Below are 23083 nucleotides of genomic sequence, written 5' to 3' on the forward strand. Positions count from 1 at the left end.
GTGCTTCTGTTTGGCCTTCGCTCATAAAAAAGTTGTATCTTGCCTAATGGATTTGTTTGCTAATCATATACAAGCGGTCTCGAAAGTATTCGCCGCGCGAGTGAGAATGGAGATCCGCCACCACAGGCCCAGGGAGTGTTCATTACCACAGTATGCAGAAAAACCTCCAGAAGCATGCAACCAAACCTTTATCACTTCATTAAGTGTTAAGAAAACACTGCTTAGACACACTTTTTGGTTGTTAGGCAACACTTTGAACCAGGAAGGCAACGTGTGGCCTAAATGAATATGTATACAATGTAAAATAGTTGACTGATGTTGTTATTTTTATATATACATATATATATGTATATATATATATGTATATATATATATATATATATATATATATATATATATATATATATATATATATATATATATATATATATATATATATATATATATATATATATATATGTGTATATATGCATATATATATATATATATATATATATATATATATATATATATATATATATAAGCACAGTACTGTTTGTTTTGATGTACTGGAAGGTTATAGTTTTTATGTGTTGTTACCTCTTAACAGCAGATATTGCAATTTACTTTACTTGACACTTTGAAACTTTACAATAAAGTAGTGAATTTAAAAGTACATGGGTTCAGTTTTTTTATTTTATCGTATTTAAGTATCAACAATTGTGGAAATTAGGTATCAAATCCACTATTGAAATTCTGGCATCATGACAACCCTACTTTTTACTGTGGCAGGTTAGCATTACTGCATGTAGGGGGGAGGTGGTCTAAAATCCATATTGCTGTTTATTATAAGGGTGTCCAGAACCAGTATTGATATCGAATATCAGTACCGTATTGTATGTGCTTGCATGTAAAATGTGTGGACAGCCAGTTAACACATAAATGTCCTCCAATAAGCACACAAGGTTGGTCTTTTCTTGTATTTTAGTCAAGTTATTTACAAAAGGTAAACATGGTAGGCTATAGGCTACTAGTTACAACAGCTCCACAACAGCCAAGCACACAATAGCACACAAGCTAGACATACAGTGCATCCGGAAAATATTCACAGCACTTCACTTTTTCCACATTTTGTTATGTTACAGCCTTATTTCAATTTTTGTCCTCAAAATTCTACAGACAATACCCCACCATAATGACTCTGTGGATTTTTTTTAAATTTTGCAAATGTATTAAAAATAAAATCTAAAAAAATCACATGTACATAGGTATTCACAGCCTTTGCTCAATATTTGGTTGATAAACTTTTCCTTTGGCAGCAATTACCGCCTCAGGTCTTTTTGAATACGATGTCACAAGCTTGGGACACCTATCTTTGGGCAGTTTCACCCATTCCTCTTTGCAGCACCTCTCAAGCTTTATCAAGTTGAATGGGACGCGTTGGTGCATAAACAAAGTATTGAGCAAATTCTGACGTTAACGTGATTTTTGTTTTTTATTTTTCAAAATTTCCAATTTAAAAAAAACAATTAAAAAGTAATTGTCATTATGGGTTATTGTTTTCTTCATTTTGAGGACAGAAATGAATTAATTCCATTTTGGAATAAGATAATAATAATCTTGTCTGCTTTAACATAACAAAATGTGCAAAAACCGCTGTGAATACTTTTCGGATGCACTGTACGCAATAGGTATTTTTGTATTTTTTGCAGTCTAAAACATGACATTTGTCAATATAAACAAGCATTAAATAATTATATTTGCATATCATCAGTCGTTGCATATCATGTCATCAACATGCTTGTCTCGATAGGGTGATAGAATAAAAATGTCCATCCATCCATCAATCCATCCATCCATCCATCCATCTTCTTCCGCTTATCAAAGGTCGGGTAGCAGCCTAAGCAGAGAAGCCCAGACTTTCCTTTCCCCAACTACTTTGTCCAGCTCCCGAGGCGTTCCCAAGCTAGCTAGGAGACATAATCTTCCCAACATGTCCTGGGTCTTCCCCATGACCTTCCACTGGCCCGACGAGCCCTAAGCACCTCCTCAGGGAGGCGTCTGGTTGGCATCCTGACCAGATGCCCTAACCACCTTATTTGGCTCCTCTCGATGTGGAGGAGCAGCGGCTCTCCTTCAAGCTCCTCCCGAATGACAGAGCTTCTCACCCTATCTCTAAGGGAGGAATTCATTTTGGCTGCTTTATACCCGTGATCTTGTCCTTTCGGTCACAACCCAAAGCTCAGGACCATAGGTGAGGATAAGAACATAGATCGACCATTAAATTGAGAGCTTTGCCTTTCGGCTTAGGTCTTTCTTCACCACGACAAATCGATTCAAGCTCGCATAACTGCAGATGCCGCACCATTCTGCCTGACGATCTACCGACCCACTCTTCCCTCACTCCTGAACAAGACTCTGAGGTACTTGAACTCCTCCATTTGGGGAAAGATCTCCTCCCCATGGCACTCCACCCTTTTCCAGGAGAGAACCATGGACTTGGAAGCGCTGATTCTCATCCCAGTTGCTTCACACTCTGCTGCAAACCGTTCCAGTGAGAGCTGAAGATCTAGGCCAGATGACGCCAGCAGGACCACCATCCATCCATCCATCTTCTTCCGCTTATCCGAGGTCGGGTCGCGGGGGCAGCAGCCTAAGCAGGGAAGCGCAGACTTTCCTCTCCCCAGCCACTTCGTCCAGCTCTTCCCGGGGGATCCCGAGGCGTTCCCAGGCCAGCCGGGAGACATAGTCTTCCCAACGTGTCCTGGGTCTTCCCTGTGACCTCCTACCGGTCGGACGTGCCCTAAAAACCTCCCTAGGGAGGTGTTCGGGTGGCATCCTGACCATATGACCGAACCACCTCATCTGGCTCCTCTCGATGTGGAGGAACAGCGGCTTTACTTTGAGCTCCCCCCGGATGGCAGAGCTTCTCACCCTATCTCTAAGGGAGAGCCCCGCCACCCGGCGGAGGAAACTCATTTCGGCCGCTTGTACCCGTGATCTTGTCCTTTCGGTCATAACCCAAAGCTCATGACCATATGTGAGGATGGGAACGTAGATCGACCGGTAAATTGAGAGCTTTGCCTTGCGGCTCAGCTCCTTCTTCACCACAACGGAAGACGCCGCACCGATCTGCCTGTCGATCTCACGATCCACTCTTCCGTCACTCCTGAACAAGACTCCGAGGTACTTGAACTCCTCCACTTGGGGCAGGGTCTCCTCCCCAACCCGGAGATGGCACTCCACACTTTTCCAGGCAAGAACCATGGACTCGGACTTGGAGGTGCTGATTCTCATCCCAGTCGCTTCGCACTCGGCTGCGAACCGATCCAGTGAGAGCTGAAGATCCTGGCCAGGTGAAGCCATCAGGACCACATCATCTGCAAACAGCAGAGACCGAATCCTGCAGCCACCAAACCGGATCCCCTCAACGCTTTGACTGCGCCGACAAATTCTGTCCATAAAAGTTATGAACAGAATCGGTGACAAAGGGCAGCCTTGGCGCAGTCCAACCCTTACTGGAACTGGGTTCGACTTACTGCTGGAAATGCGGACCAAGCTCTGACACTGATCGTACAGGGAGCGGACCGCCACAATCAGACAGTCCGATACCCCATACTCTCTGAGCACTCCCCACAGGACTTCCCGAAGGACACGGTCAAATGCCTTCTTCAAGTCCACAAAGCACATGTAGACTGGTTGTGCAAACTCCCATGCACCCTCGAAGACCTTGCTAAGAGTGTAGAGCTGGTCCACAGTTCCACGACCAGGACGAAAACCACACTGCACCTCCTGAATCCGAGGTATGTCCAGTACACCTGAGTATACCTTCCCGAGAAGGCTGAGGAGTGTGATCCCGCGATAGTTGGAGCACACCCCCCCGGTTCTCCGTCTTAAAGCCCCACTCAAGAATTTTCAGTTTTGGTTGATTTTGGCAGCGCCAGTGGACCAAAGCGTTATTGTTCTGCTTGAAGGAAAACCACATTTCCCAGAAGGACCAGCGCATAGTGTTGTAAATCGTCAGAAACTACTGTCACGTACATACAAACTAATAGGATAATACCACAATGATTCAGTATGACTGATCTTTCCACAGTCGAAAGCTACATATTTTACTCAAACTTTATATTTGCGGTTTGCAGTCATCGCATTGTTTTTTCTTTATACAGTACTTTTGAGTTTGTTGCATGGCTGGCCGTGTCAGTGTGGAATTGCGAACTATCAAGCCGGTGGCTATTTATTGCTACCACGCAAATTTCAGATAGCTAACATCGGCATTATCATTTTCATTTGATCGAAAGATACTTACTAGTAAAGCAGGAACAGAGCCAAGGCAGTATTGGTCTGAAATCTCTCCTCGTCTATGAGATCACACCACCAAGTGAATGGGCCAATGTTGATCCTTGACTGTCCCTTTATCTGGATATATTCGGGTTGTGCCCAGTCGGACCCCATGACGACATCAAGCCCCACCTGTAGGCCTGGCTTGGGACCCTGGAAATCTGGATCTTTGCTTGTTTCTTTTTATATCAAATCTATTCTGATTGCTTCAATTAAGACACCTGCAAAATTTCTATCGTAAGCCAAATTGGTATAATCTCTTTCGTAGATTGTTTATGTTGCGCAATCCTGTGTGCTAGAAGTGTTATAAAAAGTATAATGGCAACGCAAACAATGTCATTGAATTTTTCTTGTTCCTGAATTATTTGAATAATTTCGTGTGTTTGTTTAAAAAAATAGAATTATAATTTATGTTCAGCTTCAGTCATTTGGAAAAGTTAAAAATGGTAATGGGTCCTAGTTTGGTCTATATTGTACTGGAAACATTTATGCTGAGAACCATATAGGGATTTAGACTTAGGCTTCCTTTTTATTGTCATTCAAATTAGAACTTTACAGTACAGATAAGAACAAAATTTTGTTGCATTAGTTCATGGTAGTGCAGGATAAAAAACAACAAGGTGCAGATATAAATAAATAGATTACTGTACAGATCAATATATTGCACTTTTGCATATGCATCCACGTTTATGGATGTATGTTATAATGTCTTTATATTCCAGCGAGTTACCGGTAATCCATTTTTGGGGGGGATTGAGGGGATTATTATGATGCATTCAAGAGTCTTACGGCCTGAGGGAAGAAGCTGTTACAGAACCTGGAGGTTCTGCTTCGGAGGCTGCGGGACCTCTTTCTAGAGTCCAGCAGTGAAAACAGTCCTTGGTGGGGGTGGGAGGGGTCTCTGCAGATTTTGTGAGCCCTGGTCAGGCAGCGGCTTTTTGCGATCTCCTTGATAGGAGGAAGAGGAGTCCTGATGATGTTTTCCGCCGTCCCCACCACTCTCTGGAGAGACTTCCAGTCTGAGAAAAACTGAATGAAAATATTTCACATTTTAATTCATTAAACAAAGTAAACGAAAGTATGCCAAGATATGAAAACAATTCAGTATACCGTATGCTATTATACCGCTGCTAAAACAACAAATCTCATGTTAAACGCTCCTCTTATGCACAGCTGATTTTGGACTGGCTCGCATGTATGGCGTCCCCCAGCAACCCATGACCCCCAGAGTGGTCACCTTGTGGTGAGTGTCTTCTTGACCAATGCGTGTGTCATCTTCTCACTAATGCTCCTTTAATAACTCTGGCTGTCTTTCCTTCCTCAGGTACAGAGCTCCAGAGCTCCTCCTTGGAAGTAAGACTCAAACAACAGCTCTGGACATGTGGTGAGACGCGGACCTCGCTGGTAACGTGCGAGACACACGTTCACTACCTTATGGCGTATTCTTCTCGCACAGGGCTGTGGGTTGTATCCTGGCAGAGCTGCTGGCCCACAAACCCTTACTTCCTGGAACATCTGAGATCCAGCAGGTGGACCTAATAGTCCAGTTACTGGGGACACCGAATGAAAACATTTGGCCGGTGAGAATCGAGCAACTTTGGCAATAGTAAAATCCAACGAGTACCAAATGAAACAAATGTACCGTATTTTCCGGACCATAGGGCGCACCGGATTATAAGGCGCACTGCCAATGAATGGTCTGTTTTTGATCTTTTTTTTATATATAAGGTTTATAAGGCTACCGAATTGTAGGGCGCATTAAAGGAGTCATATTATTTGGGGACGGCGTGGCGAAGTTGGTAGAGTGGCCGTGCCAGCAATCGGAGTTTTGCTGGTTGCTGGTTCAATCCCCACCTTCTACCATCCTAGTCACGTCCGTTGTGTCCTTGGGCAAGACACTTCACCCCTTGCTCCTGATGGCTGCTGGTTAGCGCCTTGCATGGCAGCTCCCACCATCAGTGTGTGAATGTGTGTGTGAATGGGTGAATGTGGTAATACTGTCAAAGTGCTTTGAGTACCTTGAAGGTAGAAAAGCGCTATACAAGTATAACCCATTTATCATTTATTATAATTGTTTTCTAAATGTAAAACACTTCCTTGTGGCCTACTTAGTAATAATAATAATGGATTAGATTTTATATTGTGCTTTTCTATTATTAGATATTCACAGAGAAGTGAGAACCCATCATTCGTTCACACCTGGTGTTGGTAAACTACATAACATGTAATGGTGGTTCTTTGGTCAAAATGTTACATAGATTATGTTTTACAGATCATCTTCAAGGCGCTTTCTGACAGGATGCGCCGTTTTGTGAGCGGTCTTAATTACGTGGCTCACCTTCGTCAGCGTCTTCTCCCCGTCATCTTTGTTGTAGCGGTGTAGCGTGCAAGGATGGGAGTGGAAGAAGTGTCAAAAGATGGAGCTAACTGTTTTAATGACATTCAAACTTTACTTAAATCAATAACGGAGCAGCATCTCCTCACCCGCCGGTAATGTGTCCCGTGAAAAACCGTACCGCCGGAACTTTCTAATAACTAATGTTCCTTAGGTGAATAATGTAAACTTACTACACCGGTGTGTTTTAGCGCTTTCATGGCAGATATAAGTAAGAACTTTACGCTACTTTATATTAGAAATGGCAACAGCGGAGGATGAATGTCCCATAACAAGACTACACTGATACAGAGGCGGACGCGCACAATTTTTCAGGACTAATGCAGATCCTAAATACCGATCAGCAGGTACCAGAAGGTAAGAAAAGTTGCTTTCGCATAATATTGCGAAACAAAACGCCAGATAATATGTCTTACCTTATACACACACCATAATAATACTCGTATGTTGAAGAACAGTACAATCCATCCAGTGGTGCGGCTTCATAGCTTACCAAAGTCATACTAAAACATTTTGATAGATTTTTGAGCGCCGTGTGTAATGTTCTATATTTTCAATGGAACATATAAAATGCTGGTGTTGTTTACTTGAGTCATATTGCAGTCTACACGTATCTCTTATGTTTGACTGCCATCTACTGGTCACACTTATCATTTCACCATGTACCAAATAAAATAGCTTCGAGGTCGGTAAGCAAAACCAGAATTATTCCGTACTTTAGGCACACCGGGTTATAAGGCGCACTTGTAAATTAATTTTAATGGTACTAAAAGAGCTTTTAGGAATGAGCAAGCTTTCTTCCATTTTTGGGAATACATTCAGAGGGTCACATGACTGTGACATGACAACCACTCCTGCATGTTTCCTGCACGTCACTTAGGAACTTGATTTTGCACAACATTTTATGGGATACATTGAAACACTTTTCAAGTGTTGTTGATTTTTCAAGTGTAACAAGAAGCGTTGTTGTGTTACAGGGTTTTACTGCGCTGCCTCTCATTGGTCAGTACAGTTTGAGGAAGCAGCCCTACAACAACCTGAAGAACAAATTCACTTGGCTGTCTGAAGCAGGACACAGACTGCTCAACCTGCTTTTCATGTACAACCCACAGCGAAGGTACACACACACACACACACACAAACACACACACACACACACAAAAAAACACACGCACACAACTTTAGACACCAACGCATCGATACTATTAAAGATTCAAACATCTTTTTCATATTCAGCAGTAACAATATTGTTTATTTTATTATTTATGCTGAATGTTTTCTGTTCTTTACTCTTTACTTTATTTTCTGTTGGGGGGGGTGTGATGATTAACGTGGACCCCGAGACTTAAACAAGTTGAAAAACTTATTGGGGCGTTACCATTTAGTGGTCAATTGTACGGAATATGTACTGTACTGTGCAATCTACTAATAAAAGTCTCAATCAATCAATCAAAAAAAGCACTTTATATGTAGAAAAGTTTTGTTAAGAAACCATTCTGAGCCTTATCTTATTTAGTTTTTATTTGATATATGTTGACCACATTAACCCTGGCAATGGACCCTGTGTGTATTTGTATGTTATGCCATTGTTTACAAATTTGGTAAATAAATAGCCAACAAATGTATATTTTGTTGTTTTCTTACTGTACCGCAATGAACCGAACCGTGACCTCTAAACCAAGGTATGTACCGAACCGAAAATGTTGTGTACCGTTACAACCCTAGTATATACATATTGTATTTTCGGACTATAAGTCGCAGTTTTTTTCATAGTTTGGCCGGGCTCCAGTGCGACTTATATATGTTTTTTTCCTTCTTTATTACGGTATGCATTTTTGGCAGATGCGACTTATACTCAGGTGCGACTTATACTCCAAAAAATACGGTATATGTATGTATATATATATATAGGTGTATATATATATATATATATGTGTATATATTAGGGGTGTAACGGTACACAAACATTTCGGTTCGGTACATACCTCGGTTTAGAGGTCACGGTTCGGTTCATTTTCGGTACAGTAAGAAAACAACAAAATATAAATTTTTTGGTTATTTATTCATCAAATTTGTAAACAATGGCTTTATCCTTTTAACTTTAGGAACACTATAATAATTCTGCCCAAAAATAGAAATAGCTCTGTGTGTGATGGATGTGAGTCACCACTAGGCTTGTCAAAACGTGGTCCTTGGGTTGTGTTTTCCCGGAATGCAAAGGAAAGTTGGCGCGGGCAAGGTGGGAATGTGAGTACATTTTTATTTTATCACTAACAAACTACAAAAAGGGGTACAAACAAAAGGCGCGCTCACATGCGGAGATAAACTTGGCTAAGAAAACAAAAACTAGGACAAAGGCAAAACTATGGACGTGAAACTAATAAACACTTACTGTGACAAGAGCAAAACAAAAACTTATGTGGCATGGCATGAAGCAAACACTATGGAATAAGCAGGGCATGATAATGACAGAGGTAAACAGAGTTAGAAAGGATAATGTCACCAGGACGAACAACAGAAACAGACAGGCTTAAATAGCAGTGACATGATCAGTGAAAACAGGTGCGTGACATTACAGGTGAAAACTAAGAGAGTGAAACCAGGAACTAAAAAGCGTCCAACAAACAAACAGCACATGGCCAAACAAAAACATGATCAACACAGACATGACAAGGCTGATCAGTGCAACATCAGGCAATCATGACTGCTAAGCATAACAATAACATACATATACACACAGGGTCCATTGCCAGGGTTAATGTGGTCAACATATATAAAATAAAAACTAAATAAGATAAGGCTCAGAATGGTTTCTTAACAAAACCTTTCTACATATAAAGTGCTTTTTTTGATTGATTGATTGAGACTTTTATTAGTAGATTGCACAGTACAGTACATATTCCGTACAATTGACCACTAAATTGTAACACCCGAATACGTTTTTCAACTTGTTTAAGTCGGGGTCCACGTTAATGAACATTAAACTGCCTCAAGTTGTTGCTCAGATGAAATAAAATGACAAAACTTTTCTTCTACGTATAAAAAGTGCAACATTAAACAGTTTCGAGTCAACTCAGCCTCAGATTAACTTTTCTTTCCCCCCCCAGCCTGGCTAACTTGGCAGTAAGAGGATATATGGGCTCATTGTAATCCTTGCATCATACAAACACCACTAACGACACACTCGTACTGTATAGTAGTATTATACACTGTATAGTACTACTATCTGCTGTCTGTAAGTAAGCTCTATTGCTAAACGAGAAATACAAATTACGAACATATTAGAACAATCACTTACTGTACATTGTCTGCTGTCACTGGGATGCTGACTGATAGGATGTTTATATCTTCACGTTTAGATGAAGAATTAATCATAATCCTCACACAGGTGAAAAAGTAAAAAAGGTGACGCAAACGATCGTCTTTTCGTGTCTTTCCTGCGATCTCCGGGTCGAAGTTGAATGTCAAAAGTTGACCAAATTCTCGGTTTATGGCCACAAACTTCTACTATACAAGTGAGAGGCATGATTTATTATCTCAAATCAACTTTTACCAACTCAGAGGCGATGCAGCAGCTCACCGGCTTAGTATGTCATAGCTGCATGAGCGAGTTACCCCTGATTACGGCACCGCTAAAAGTAGTTCCTCAGCATTAGCGCTTAAATGAGCAATGTTGCTCATTCTTGGTTAATATAACAGACTTTACAACACACTTGTGTGATCACTGTCATCTTTTTTCTTGGTGTGCTATACGGATGTTAGTGTTTTTTGTTTTATTTAATCTTTTATCCTTACATATTAGTGCGTAGTATGTAGTACTTGATTTTTTTTTTGCAATTTTTTTGTTTTTCATGACGTTTTACTTCTGTTACTGCATGTAAAAACCTGCACTACAACAACGTAATTTCCCCATTTTTGGATAAATAAAAGTCTATCCTATCCTAATATGCAGGTTATGACATGTACCGGTAAATGGAGTATTGTTGTAAGCTTTTTAGAGGGCGCAATAGATGACTCCATTAGCTTCATTGTCAGCCTCGTACTTACTGTATACTACAAAAGCCAAAACCAGTGAAGTTGGCATGTTGTGTAAATCGTAAATAAAAACAGAATACAATGATTTGCAAATCCTTGTCAACTTATATTCAATTGAATAGACTGCAAAGACAAGATACTTAACGTTCCAACTGGAAAACTTTATTTTTTGCAAATATTAGCTCATTTGGAAGTTGATGCCTGCAACATGTTTCAAAAAAGCTGGCACAAGTGGCAAAAAAGACTGAGAAAGTTGAGGAATGCTCATGAAAAAAGTTCAGAGAATCTGGAGAAATCACTGCACGTAAGCGATGATATTACGGACCTTCAATCGCTCAGGCGGTACTGCATCAAAAAGCAACATCAGTGTGTAAAGGATATCACCACATGGGCCCAGGAACACTTCAGAAAACCACTGTCAGTAACTACAGTTGGTCGCTACATCTGTAAGTGCAAGTTAAAACTCTACTATGCAAAGCGAAAGCCATTTATCAACCACACCCGGAAATGCCGCCGGCTTCGCTGGGCCCGAGCTCATCTAAGATGGACTGATGCAAAGTGTAAAAGTGTTCTGTGGTCTGATGAGTCCAAATTTCAAATTGTTTTTGGAAACTGTGGACATCGTGTCCTCCGGACCAAAGAGAAAAAGAACCATCCGGATTGTTATCGGCAAAAATTTCAAAAGCCAGCATCTGTGACGGTATGGGGGTGTATTAGTGCCCAAGGCATGGGTAACTTACACATCTGTGAAGGCACCATTTGGAGCAAAATATGTTGCCATCCAAGCGACGTTATCATGGACGCCCCTGCTTATAATGCCAAGCCACATGTTACAACAGCGTGGCTTCATAGTAAAAGAGTGTGGGTACTAGACTGGCCTGCCTGTAGTCCAGACCTGTCTCCCGTTGAAAATGTGTGGTGCAATATGAAGCGTAAAATACCACAACCACAAGTTAAGCTGTACATCAAGCAAGAATGGGAAATAATTCCACCTGAAAAGCTTCAAAAATTGGTCTCCTCAGTTCCCAAACGTTTACTGAGTGTTGTTAAAAGGAAAGGCCATGTAACACAGTGGTAAAAATGCCCCTGTGCCAACTTTTTTGCAATGTGTTGCTGCTATTAAATTCTAAGTTAATAATTATTTGCAAAAAAACAAGTTTCTCAGTTGGAACATTAAATATCTTGTCTTTGCAGTCTATTCAATTGAATATAAGTTGAAAAGAATTTGCAAATCATTGTATTCTGATTTTATTTACCATTAACACAACGTGCCAACTTCACTGCTTTTGGGTTTTGTACAACTTAGAATGTTTTTTTTTAAAGGAAAAACGTGTGTTCTTGTCTTCCACAGGGATTATGAATGATGTGAAAAATTCCCAAAAATGTGTAGTTCCCTTTCTTGGATCTCCACTGGCGTATATGTAGGGCGGTATAGCTCGGTTGGTAGAGTGGCCGTGCCAGCAACTTGAGGGTTGCAGGTTCGATCCCCGCTTCCGCCATCCTAGTCACTGCCGTTGTGTCCTTGGGCAAGACACTTTACCCACCTGCTCCCAGTGCCACCCACACTGGTTTAAATGTAACTTAGATATTGGGTTTCACTATGTAAAGCGCTTTGAGTCACTTGAGAAAAAGCGCTATATAAATGTAATTCACAATTCACTTCACACACTGTGTTTTCTGTAAAAGAGTCACGTTGACCACGTGAAGAACAGTTGTGTAAAGTTCTCCTCCAGGGATCCAAGTAGCGTCCGCAGACTGAGAGACGCGATGAACTCAAACCAAATCTTTCAGCTCGTTGCCCAGCACGACTCTTAAGTGTTGCCTGGAATTTACAGTCTGAAGTCCGTCTTGAAGTTCTCCCGCAGTGTTAAAGGTTCATGTGAGCTTGAAGGTGCTAAATAACGCTAGCAAGCTTCCTTGTCAATGTTTTTGAAGTGGTTGCCAAGCAACTAAGTGTCTTTTGTCACATGGTTGCTGCTGCAACAGCACCAAGGTTCCATTCTTGGACCCATCAGAGTTGTAAAATAAACGAAAAGGAGGAAGTTGAAAGCCAAACAAACCTAAAGTCTTTTTTGTCCAGAGCTTCTGCCAAAGATTGTTTGGAGAGTTCCTACTTCAAGGAGAAACCTTTACGTGAGTAAAAACTCTTTCTTTTCATCTCGTCCAAGACCTTTATCTCATTCCTGTTCTCCGTGCAGCCTGCGAGCCCGAACTGATGCCGACCTTCCCTCACCATCGCAACAAACGTGCGGCTTATCAACCGGAGAAACATTCCAAACGCAGCAAAGTCTGAGCGACGACCAAGTGAAGGATGGAATGTTCCATCCAAGCAGAAAGTGATGACTCGGCACAGTTTTGTTTTGTTGCTGCTCAGTCCATCATTTATTTCTGATGTTTTCTTATTATTACCAAACGCATAAACACTTGATTATTGGTTCACTTCAGTATTATGGAGAATTAGAGATGTCTGATAAATGCGTTAAAATATAATATCGGAAATTATCTGTATCGTTTTTTGTTTTTTTTATTAAATCAACATAAAAAACACAAGATACACTTTCAATTAGTGCACCAACCCAAAAAACCTCCCTCCTCCATTTACACTCATTCACACAAAAGGGTTGTTTCTTTCTGTTATTAATATTCTGGTTCCTACATTATATATCACTATATATCAATACAGTCTGCAAGGGATACAGTCCGTAAGCACACATGATTGTGCGTGCTGCGGGTCCACTAATAGTACTAACCTTTAACAGTTAATTTTACTCATTTTCATTAATTACTAGTTTCTATGTAACTGTTTTTATATTGTTTGACTTTCTTTTTTATTCAAGAAAATGTTTTTAATTATTTATTTTATTTTATACATTTTTTTTAAAAGGACTTTATCTTCACCATACCATGTTGTCCAAATTAGGCATAATAATGTGTTAATTCCACGACTGTATATATCGGTTGATATCGGTATCGGTAATTAAAGAGTTGGACAATATCGGAATATCGGATATCGGCAAAAAGCCATTATCGGACATCTCTATGGAGAATACATTAACTTCAAATACTCTGGAATTGTTTGTCATAAAAATGCACACATTCACTGGTTGTTGTATTCAGTGGTGAAACACGTCATATGGCTCTCATAGAAAAATGTTTTTAAATATTTAGGTGTCATGGCTCTCTCAGCCAAAAAAGGTTACCAACACCTGTCATAAAAGATTCGAAATCATAAGAAAAAGTAAGAATGTTGCCATTTAAGCACATTTCTACATCACACAGCTGGCACACAGACACATCTTTTCAGCTTTTCCTAAGATGTCAAACAAACAAATGGTCAAATAAATATTGTGGTTACAAATGTGCAGTAGAATGTGTTACATTTTTGTTGAGAGTCCTCTTTTTTTATCATTTTTTTCCCATTAATGGTGGTAGCGTCACAGTGCATTACACAGTGTTGACAGAGTGTCCATTGACTTCAGTGGGGGAGCATAGAGTGGGTTTTTCCACTGCAGCCAAACTAGACAATCGTTGGAGAAATGTCCATTGGATGGAATGTGGCCTGGCCGCTGACCTTCCACATGATTGGATGACACTAAAATGAGCAAATCAGCAATCTTGAAACAAAAACCACTGCCAGAGCATTTTTCAAGTTTTATTCAATTTTTCTGTGCTCATATGGAGGATTTTATAATCCTCTAACATTTTCTTTGTAAAATCTAGCATCTTTGTATTTATTTTATTGGAGACTGTCATACTTAGAGAAGAGTTGAAAAAGGGCTTCCCCTACTTGAAAGACAAGCAGCTGGTCTATCCATCTGAATATAAAACAAAAATAAACCTTATGATTAAGTTATTACGTGTCATTCTTTATGTGATTAATCCCTTTTCTGAATGTTTTCACTGATATTTACATGTTGCTAACCTCTGACCAGAGATTTTGGACTTTGCCTTTCCAGCTAAGTCAATGTGAGTCAGACAATTATTCCTACCTGCATTGTTTTGTTGCTATATTTATATACTTTTTTTGGGGGGGGGGGGGGGGCTGAGATTCTAAAATCTTTAGTACCAGTTAAAGAATAAAGTGAAAGTATGTGTAATTTTAGTAGAAACTCATTTCCCATGAATTTATTTTATTGGTATTTCAATTCCATACATAGAACAAGCTGACATTTTTATAACAAAAGCGAGTAACCATAAACAAAACTTGATCAGCATCAAATCCCACCAGTGCTTAAATACACACACACACACACACACACACACACATATGATCATATTAACATACAAAATCTGAAAGAGAAAAAAGATCCCATTGCTGCAAATATAACCAACTGTAATGTTTGATAACTTCACTTAGATATTTCCTTCCAGTTTATACAAATACACAAAATAGTACAAAATGAGCAGCATGAAGTATTTGACAGAAGGGTAGCACGGTGGAGACGTGGGTTAGCACGTCTGCCTCACGGTAAGAATCTGTGTAGAGGTTGCACACAACAAAAAGTGAAAGTAAATCTGAGATATTTAGTCAAATATTTATCTTCTTCTGCTGTTTTGAAGTGATACTTGAATAGGCACCAATGACAACAAGAGGTATTGAACACACAAATTTTTGAGCCCCAAAATTCAATGAAAAAAAAAAAAAAAAAGACAAAGTAAAATAATCAAATGGAAGCAAAGTAAAACAAAGATTGGCCTTCAATTAAAATAAAGGAAACGTGTGCAAAAAAAGAAAAAAGAAAAAAAAGCTTTAGAGGATGCTCTCCCTCAGGTTCACACTGGAGTTGCTGCTTTGCTGCGTTTGTGCTGATGTGGAATTCCACGTGTTGAAGTCCAGGAGAGCTTGCTTCAACTTCTCCATCCAATCAAGTTTCTCCTGGTTGGTGTCCGCAGAAAACCAACACCTAAACAAACACAACTTTACTTATGACACACATTATACTACAACAATACACACAACTACTTGCCAACAAACGTCATCAAACAAAACTACCGTATTCTTTGGACTTAAAGGCGCACTTAAATATCCTTTTCCCCCACTCAAAACTCGACAGTGCGCCTTGTAACCCGGTGTGCCTAATGTACCGAATAATTCTGGTTTTGCTTACCGACCTTGAAGCAATTTTATTTGGTACATGGCGTAATGATAAGTATGACCAGTAAATGGCAGTCACACATAAGGTGTAGACTGCACTATGATGGCAATATGACTCGAGTAAAAAACACCAAAATGTTTGAAAATATAGAACATTACACACGGCGCTCAAAAATCTATCAAAATGCTTTAGTACGACTTAACACGTGTTTGTATTAAACAAGTATGATAAGAACATTTTAGCATTATGTTTGTGTTTCATTACAGTAAGCGTGTTTACCAGGAAATAAAATGTATAAATGCAGGGTGAAAATAACCTGAAAATACATATTGTATTCAACAAAGTATCCTGCACATTGATGTGATTGCATATTTATTTATATTAATTATAATTATATTAATTATATTTATTTAAGCTCAATTTAATCTACCGCGAATACAGGGAAATAACATTTGTTGTCGGTCTCTACTTCTTAAAATGAGACTATCGTTTAAATGTTATATTTTTCACACATTTGTGTTATTCCTACTCCCAACTGTACTTGAATTTCTGTGGTGTTGTCACTCAGTCCTGTTATCCTAACAAGTGGAATATTCCACAAGTCACATGGTCCACAAGAAGTTGCATCATTCATCAAAAGTTATTTTGAGGTACAATCCTTCTATTTTAACGGGGGGTTAAAATCCCAGCACAGTCCTGTGAGACTAATAGTTTATTAGTTAATCAAATATTACTAAAGGTTTATTAGTTCATCAAGTATTTCTTACGTTCAGTCCTGCAACTCAAATGAGTCATTTTCCTCTTAGAAACCTTGTAGAAAATACAATGAAGTTGTCTGAGATCAGGGGCCGTATTTATCAAGCGTCTTAGAATTACTCCTAAGAAGTCTGCTAAGAGTTGACTTATGAGTAAAGAAATTATTCACTGAAAGCTGCACTTAAAAGTTAGTTATCAAGCGTCTTACTCACACTTTCAGCGAAGTGTAGGACTGAATCTTAAGTGTCACACTCAGAGCTGAATTACGACATTACTATGTGCCGTAAACGGAATTTTAGGTGACGTCATTTCTGTGTGCATAGAAATGACCAATCATGGAAAGGAATCCCTTGTCTCAAAATAAAGAAATATTTAAGTGGACAATGGGAGTGTATTTTTTGACAATAAACTACAAAATAATACAAAACAAACAAACAATATTGGCAATGAATCAAAAATAAATGTTTCCTTTTCTTTCCAATTCATTTTCCCAGAGGCGAGATATCGAAGCATTGTGATGACCTTTAGTTCTGCTGTGTGATGTTGCTGATGAGATGACGCCCCTTATTAAATCTGTGACAAAAATAATACCCGCTTTGTCTAAATGATACCGTTTGATCAGCTGCTCGTCATCAAACAAAGCCAGGACATCCTTCCGCTCCCTGAACGTTCGCCTCAGTGCCATCCCCCGCTGGCAACCCCTAACCACTTGGACACCTCTGAAGGTCTCTTAAATATCGTGGAGAGTAGGAGTGATTCTAGACTTAAGAAAGTTGATAAATAGCTTTTATTCTTAAGTTTGAGAGTAGGACTAAATTTCGCAAATACTCAGGACTTAAGTGTAAAATGGCACTCTAAGACGCTTGATAAATACGGCCCCAGATGTGTTAATAGCTATTTTAATATGTGCTTTATCACATTTATAGTTTAGGATTATTTTGAGTGTTACAATAAAAAAACGGCGCATATAAAGCCCAATTCTCCTGTTTGCATTTCAGTGTTTTTTCATGCGCTTGAAGTTGCACGTCTCTCTTGTTCATATTCTCCCATCCAGCCTGCAGACACGCCCACCTTGCCTAAGTAGTGAACTAAAGAGGCGGACTTTGCCATTGTGTCTTTTTTTCCTAGGTTGTGTGCAAAATATGGAACACATTACCGACACTTGTAAATATCAATGAAATCCATGAAAAAGATAACACTTACCACATTTTCCGGACTGTAAGGCGCACTTAAAATCCTTTTTTTCTCTCCTCAAAACTCGACAGTGCGCCTAATGTACGGAATAATTCTGGTTTTGCTTACCGACATCGAAGCTATTTTATTTGGTACATGGTGTAATGATAACTATGACCAGTAGATGGCAGTCACACATAAGAGATACGTGTAGACTGCACTATGATGGCAATAAGACTCGAGTAAAAAACACCAAAATGTTATATGTTCCATTGAAAATATAGAACATTACACACGGCGCTCAAAAATCTATCAAAATGTTTTAGTACGACTTAATACGCGTTTGTAGTAAACAAATATGATAAGAACATTTTAGCATTATATTTGTGTTTAATTACAGTAAGCGTGTTTATCCTAAACCAGGGGTAGGGAACCTATGGCTCTAGAGCCAGATGTGGCTCTTTCGATGACTGCATCTGGCTCTCAGATAAATCTTAGCTGACATTGCTTATTAACACGATAAGTAATGAATAATTCCGCTGGTAATCACAGTGTTAAAAATAACGTTCAGAATATAAAACATTCTCATGCATTTTAATCCATCAATGCGTTTTCTTCCGCACCTGTTCATTAATGGTAAGAAGTATTTTATTTATTATTGGTTAACTTCAGAATAACAATGTTATTAAAAAGAATAAGAGACTTATTATACTCAAAAAATGTTGGTCTTACTTAAAAATGCACACATTTAGTAGTATTTAGTGTTAAAAAAATACTATATGGCTCTCACGGAAATACATTTTAAAATATTTGGCTTTCATGGCTCTCTCAGCCAAAAAGGTTTCCGACGCCTGTCCTAAACATTCGTGCCACTTCATTTGACACAATATGGCATTTTTACCAAAGCTTTTTTTGGACATACCTGTATATGACAACATCGTATGTGAGACTGATATCGTTACATCCCTAATATTGGATCATTTTTGAACAGGTACACTAAGTGTCGCTGCCTAGTAAAGTCGTTGTTTCGCAACCACAAAAAAAGAATTATTAAGACAAAATTCACTGTCATGTTTGAAGCCTGAAAAACCGACTTGTTTTTTAAGCTCAGGCTTCTCCTTGGCACTATTGCTTGCCAGACCAAGGTTTCCCCTACAAGTGGCATGGCGCCATGGAAAAATAAAAGCCGCCACATCTTACAAAATGAGGGTCTTTTACGTGGAAACAAATTTAAGTAAAACCACTAAAGTAAAACACTGCCAAAGCATTTGTTCATGTTTCATTCCATTGTTCCGAGTTGGTATGGAGAACTTTACAATCCTGTGAAGTTTTCTTTGTAATATCTAGCATCTTTATATCTATCACATATAATAAGTCAAGCGATCGGCTCACATTAATGGAAGAAAGAAGTACACATTTAATAAGAATGTGTTGATAAAACTCACTTGGTCAAGGATTCTTGACTGTCGTCCTGAGGAACAGCGCTCACCAGCTCAAAGGTGAAAGGTCGAGCGCATGAGCCCTTCTTGACGGGCCGGACACACTGACTGGGAGAGCTGGAGAGCGAGAGGACACCTTCTGCTTCCTGTTAGAAGACGAAGGGTTTAGAAGACAAAGAACGACGACTCAGTGGCTGATGTATGAAATGATTCCAACCTTGCTGTCCTTGTCGTTAGGATGGTTCCAATAACGCAGGCTGCATCCATCCAGCGTGAAATATCGACGATGCCAAACTCCTAATCCACTGATTAACTCAAACATCGTCTGTGGACAGAAAACATGTTTCAGTTTGCTTTACTCTTCCGCCAATTATGTTTTTAATGTTATCATTATGTTATTAGATTATCATTATGTAGTTACTGTTACCAATATAATAATTGTTATGTTAATGTTATGATTATGTTATTAAGTTATCATTATGCAGTTAATTCAGTTAGTCATTATGTTGTTAATGCTATCATTATTTAATGAATGTTATGTTAATATTATGTTGTTAGTGTTATTTCATTAATGTTATCACTAGTGAAGCAAATTATATTTATATAGCGCTTTTTCTTTGGTAACTAAGCCACACACACACACACACACACACACACACACACACACACACACACACACACACACACACACACACACACACACACACACACACACACACACACACACACACACACACACACACACACACACACACACACACACACACACACACACACACACACACACACACACACACACACACACACACACACACACACACACACACACACACACACACACACACACACACACACACACACACACACACACACACACACACACACACTCACATCATTGTTTTTGGCTTGTTAACAGAAAGTTGATCCATTACTTCTTTAGGTTTTTTTGATATACAGTAGGGCTGGGCGATGTGGTCTTTTTTTAATATCTAGATATTTTTAGACCATGTCACGATACACGATATATCTCGATATTTTGCCTTAGCCTTGAATTAACACTTGATTCATATAATCACAGCAGTATGATGATTCTATGTGTCTACATTAAAACATTCTTGTTCATACTGCATTAATATATATGCTCATTTTAAACTTTTATGCAGAGAGGGAAATCACAACTAAGTCAATTTAGCAAAAGTGTATTTATTAAACAGTTATTAAGCAGTGGCACAAACATTCATGTCATTTCAAAACAGAAAGTGCAAGATTGTCAGAGACATTTTAAAACAAGCTATTAGTGCACTTTTGTGCATGATGTCACTAAGATGACATCAAAACAACACTAAATAAAGTGCACTTTTTGTACAGAACGCCACTACAATATTTAAAAACAAATAAAGTGCACTTTTGTGCATGATGTCACACAAGATATTTCAATAAGTGTCAAATAAAAATGAGCAGCATAATAGGAAATCAAATAGTGTATGTCCTTCGCTATGTGGTAGGTTCCTGCGGACGTTATCTCCTTCTGTTGACTATTTTTTTCATACGGTGTTGATCTGGAAATAGTTGCTTCGGCATTTTGTTGGTGTGGCACCGAACTGAGATGTTGACATGCGGAGATTCAAGCACTCTTCACTCTCTAGCGGGTGGCTTTTCAAATGATGCTACATATTAGCAGTAATGCTACTTTTTGTAGCAATGCTTTTGCTCCACACTTGACAAATTACGGTTGTCTGTTCGACATATTCCCACTTGAAGCCAAACCACCGCCAGACGATGGACCCTGTGCTGTTTTTCTTGGGAATTAATTCTTCCTTCATTTGTTACCAGATTTGCACCTTCTTTCTCTCGTATTACCACTCGCACCACAGCTAACGTTACCCATGCCGCTACCTCTCTGCTCCGCAAGGGCGTATACGTATGTGACGTATGTAAGAAGGTGCGCTTATTTTATGTCTCTGTGAGAAGGAGAGACAAGAAAGAATGAGAAGAGCATGTAGTGTAATGCCCGCAGCTAAAAGCAACTGCGTGAGAACATATACTCGAGTATCACGATATAGTCATTTTCAATATCGCACAGAGACAAACCCGCGATATATCGAGTACCGGTATATCGATATATCGCCCAGCCCTAATATACAGTACTGTATAACACTTTATATTGTGTTCAAAGTTTACAAACCTTAACTAAAATAGGGAATTTTGTCGAGGCTAGAACCCATTATTCATATTAACAGTGTTCTTATGGAGAAAGTTCACTTCACTATACAACCTTCTCCATTTACGAACCCTGTTCAAGAACCAATTAGGTTCATAAATTGAGGTTGTACTGTATTACTAGATATCTTACTTTATTCTAATACCCTATATCTTCATGTATTCTAATACTGTGTATTTCCATGGTCTGTGGAGAATTGGGTGATAAAATAATGTTAGCAAGTACCTCACTTTCTTTCTTATACCCCGGATGGCTTGTCGGCAGCTAACTCTAGCGTAGTCATTGTGACACTGCCATTGCTGCGGCTATCAGGCAGTGGGAGAAAGTAGAGGGTAATCGATAGTTTGCCTTGTGAATCGATATTGCAAAATCTTAAAAATATCAAATCTTTTATTTTTACACAGCCTTAGTCCTGGTTGTTGTTTGGAAGTTCAGAGTACCAAGCTTTTTTGAAGTCTATTAAGAGAGTGCTGGAGAGCATTCCCACTGGTGGCTCTGTAGTTATACTGGGAGACTTCAAACACACGTTTACAACGACAGTGGAAGTGTGTAGGGGCGTGATTGTTAGGAATAGCCTTCCCGATCTAAACCATTTATTGGGCTTCTGTGCTAGCACTTTAGTCTGAAGCAATTCACCAGCCCTCACACTGTTTGCTGAGACAAATTATGGCCCTTGGACAAATTTAATTGAGGACCCCTGGTCTGAGTGTGTGAGTATACTTTGCAATGACCAGGGAAACAATGAGCTCATAAGTTTGACATGTAAAATGGTTATGAATGAGTCGTGTGTTGACTGACCAGGAAGCCATGGTGTTGCACACGGGAGTGACTCTCGCTGTGCAGCTGCAGATAGATGTTTCCCTCCAGAGGAGAGAGGAAAGGCACCTGCACAACATGACACACTCCAAACATTTAAAAGCTACACCTCAGGAACATTTCACGTCAATATGTCATTGATTTATTCCATTAATAAGGTATTGCCCTTAGTTATTGATCTATTCGATCAATGTCTTTTTATCTATTAGTTTTTCATCTATTCCAATAATGTTATTAGTTATTGATCTTTTCCACCAATATGTTATTGCTCGTAGTTGTTGATCTATTGCATCAATGTTATTGATCTATTCCATTAATATTAGTATGTTATGTTTTTTCAGTACCAGGTCAGAAAAAACTTGACTCTCCAAGTACCACCATAATGACAGACATTAAAATACAATAGCGTAGTAGGCCTAAGTATTCATATATTTAATATGTTGGCCTCTGTAACATTACACACAGTTTGATCAGTATCACTGTGTTTGAATATAGGAAAATAAAACATTGTACTTTCATCAAGTGATTTTTTTTGGCGTATTACTATATGGAGCCCACGTACCACTAATGTTACACGTACCACAGTTTGAGAATCTCTGATCTATTCTATCAATGTTATCGATCTGTTAGTTAGTAATCTATTCCATCAATATTCTTATTGCGCTTAGTTATTGATCTATTGCATCAATGTTATTGATCTATTCTATCAACGTTATTAATATATTATTTACTGATATATTCCACCAATATGTTATTGATTTAATTAAACGGCTTTGAAATCAAATATTTCCATGTTATATAATGAAAGTGTGTTTTTGTATTTAAGTGTCAA

At 39.1% G+C, this 23083-nt stretch overlaps 2 protein-coding genes across 11 annotated transcripts in view; one reads left to right on the top strand and one right to left on the bottom strand.

The window, feature by feature from the left end:
• cdk10 (cyclin dependent kinase 10) overlaps positions 1-14603 on the top strand; it is a 43098-nt gene extending 28495 nt beyond the window's left edge. For both annotated transcript variants that reach the window (XM_061928070.2, XM_061928072.2), the window contains 6 exons: positions 5494-5563; positions 5645-5704; positions 5777-5900; positions 7693-7832; positions 12831-12883; positions 12949-14603. In XM_061928070.2, the coding sequence (XP_061784054.1) occupies positions 5494-5563; positions 5645-5704; positions 5777-5900; positions 7693-7832; positions 12831-12883; positions 12949-13043 (542 nt within the window). In that variant the 3' untranslated portion in view covers positions 13044-14603. The remainder of the gene's footprint in view (positions 1-5493; positions 5564-5644; positions 5705-5776; positions 5901-7692; positions 7833-12830; positions 12884-12948) is intronic.
• Positions 14604-14834: 231 nt separating this feature from the next.
• anln2 (anillin, actin binding protein 2) overlaps positions 14835-23083 on the bottom strand; it is a 41321-nt gene continuing 33072 nt past the window's right edge. For all 9 annotated transcript variants that reach the window (XM_061928069.2, XM_061928065.1, XM_061928068.2 and 6 more), the window contains 4 exons: positions 22234-22320; positions 19432-19539; positions 19221-19360; positions 14835-15654 (listed from right to left, as the gene is read on the bottom strand). In XM_061928069.2, the coding sequence (XP_061784053.1) occupies positions 15501-15654; positions 19221-19360; positions 19432-19539; positions 22234-22320 (489 nt within the window). In that variant the 3' untranslated portion in view covers positions 14835-15500. The remainder of the gene's footprint in view (positions 15655-19220; positions 19361-19431; positions 19540-22233; positions 22321-23083) is intronic.

Source organism: Nerophis lumbriciformis, linkage group LG35, assembly GCF_033978685.3.
Source record: "Nerophis lumbriciformis linkage group LG35, RoL_Nlum_v2.1, whole genome shotgun sequence".
NCBI lineage: Eukaryota > Metazoa > Chordata > Actinopteri > Syngnathiformes > Syngnathidae > Nerophis > Nerophis lumbriciformis.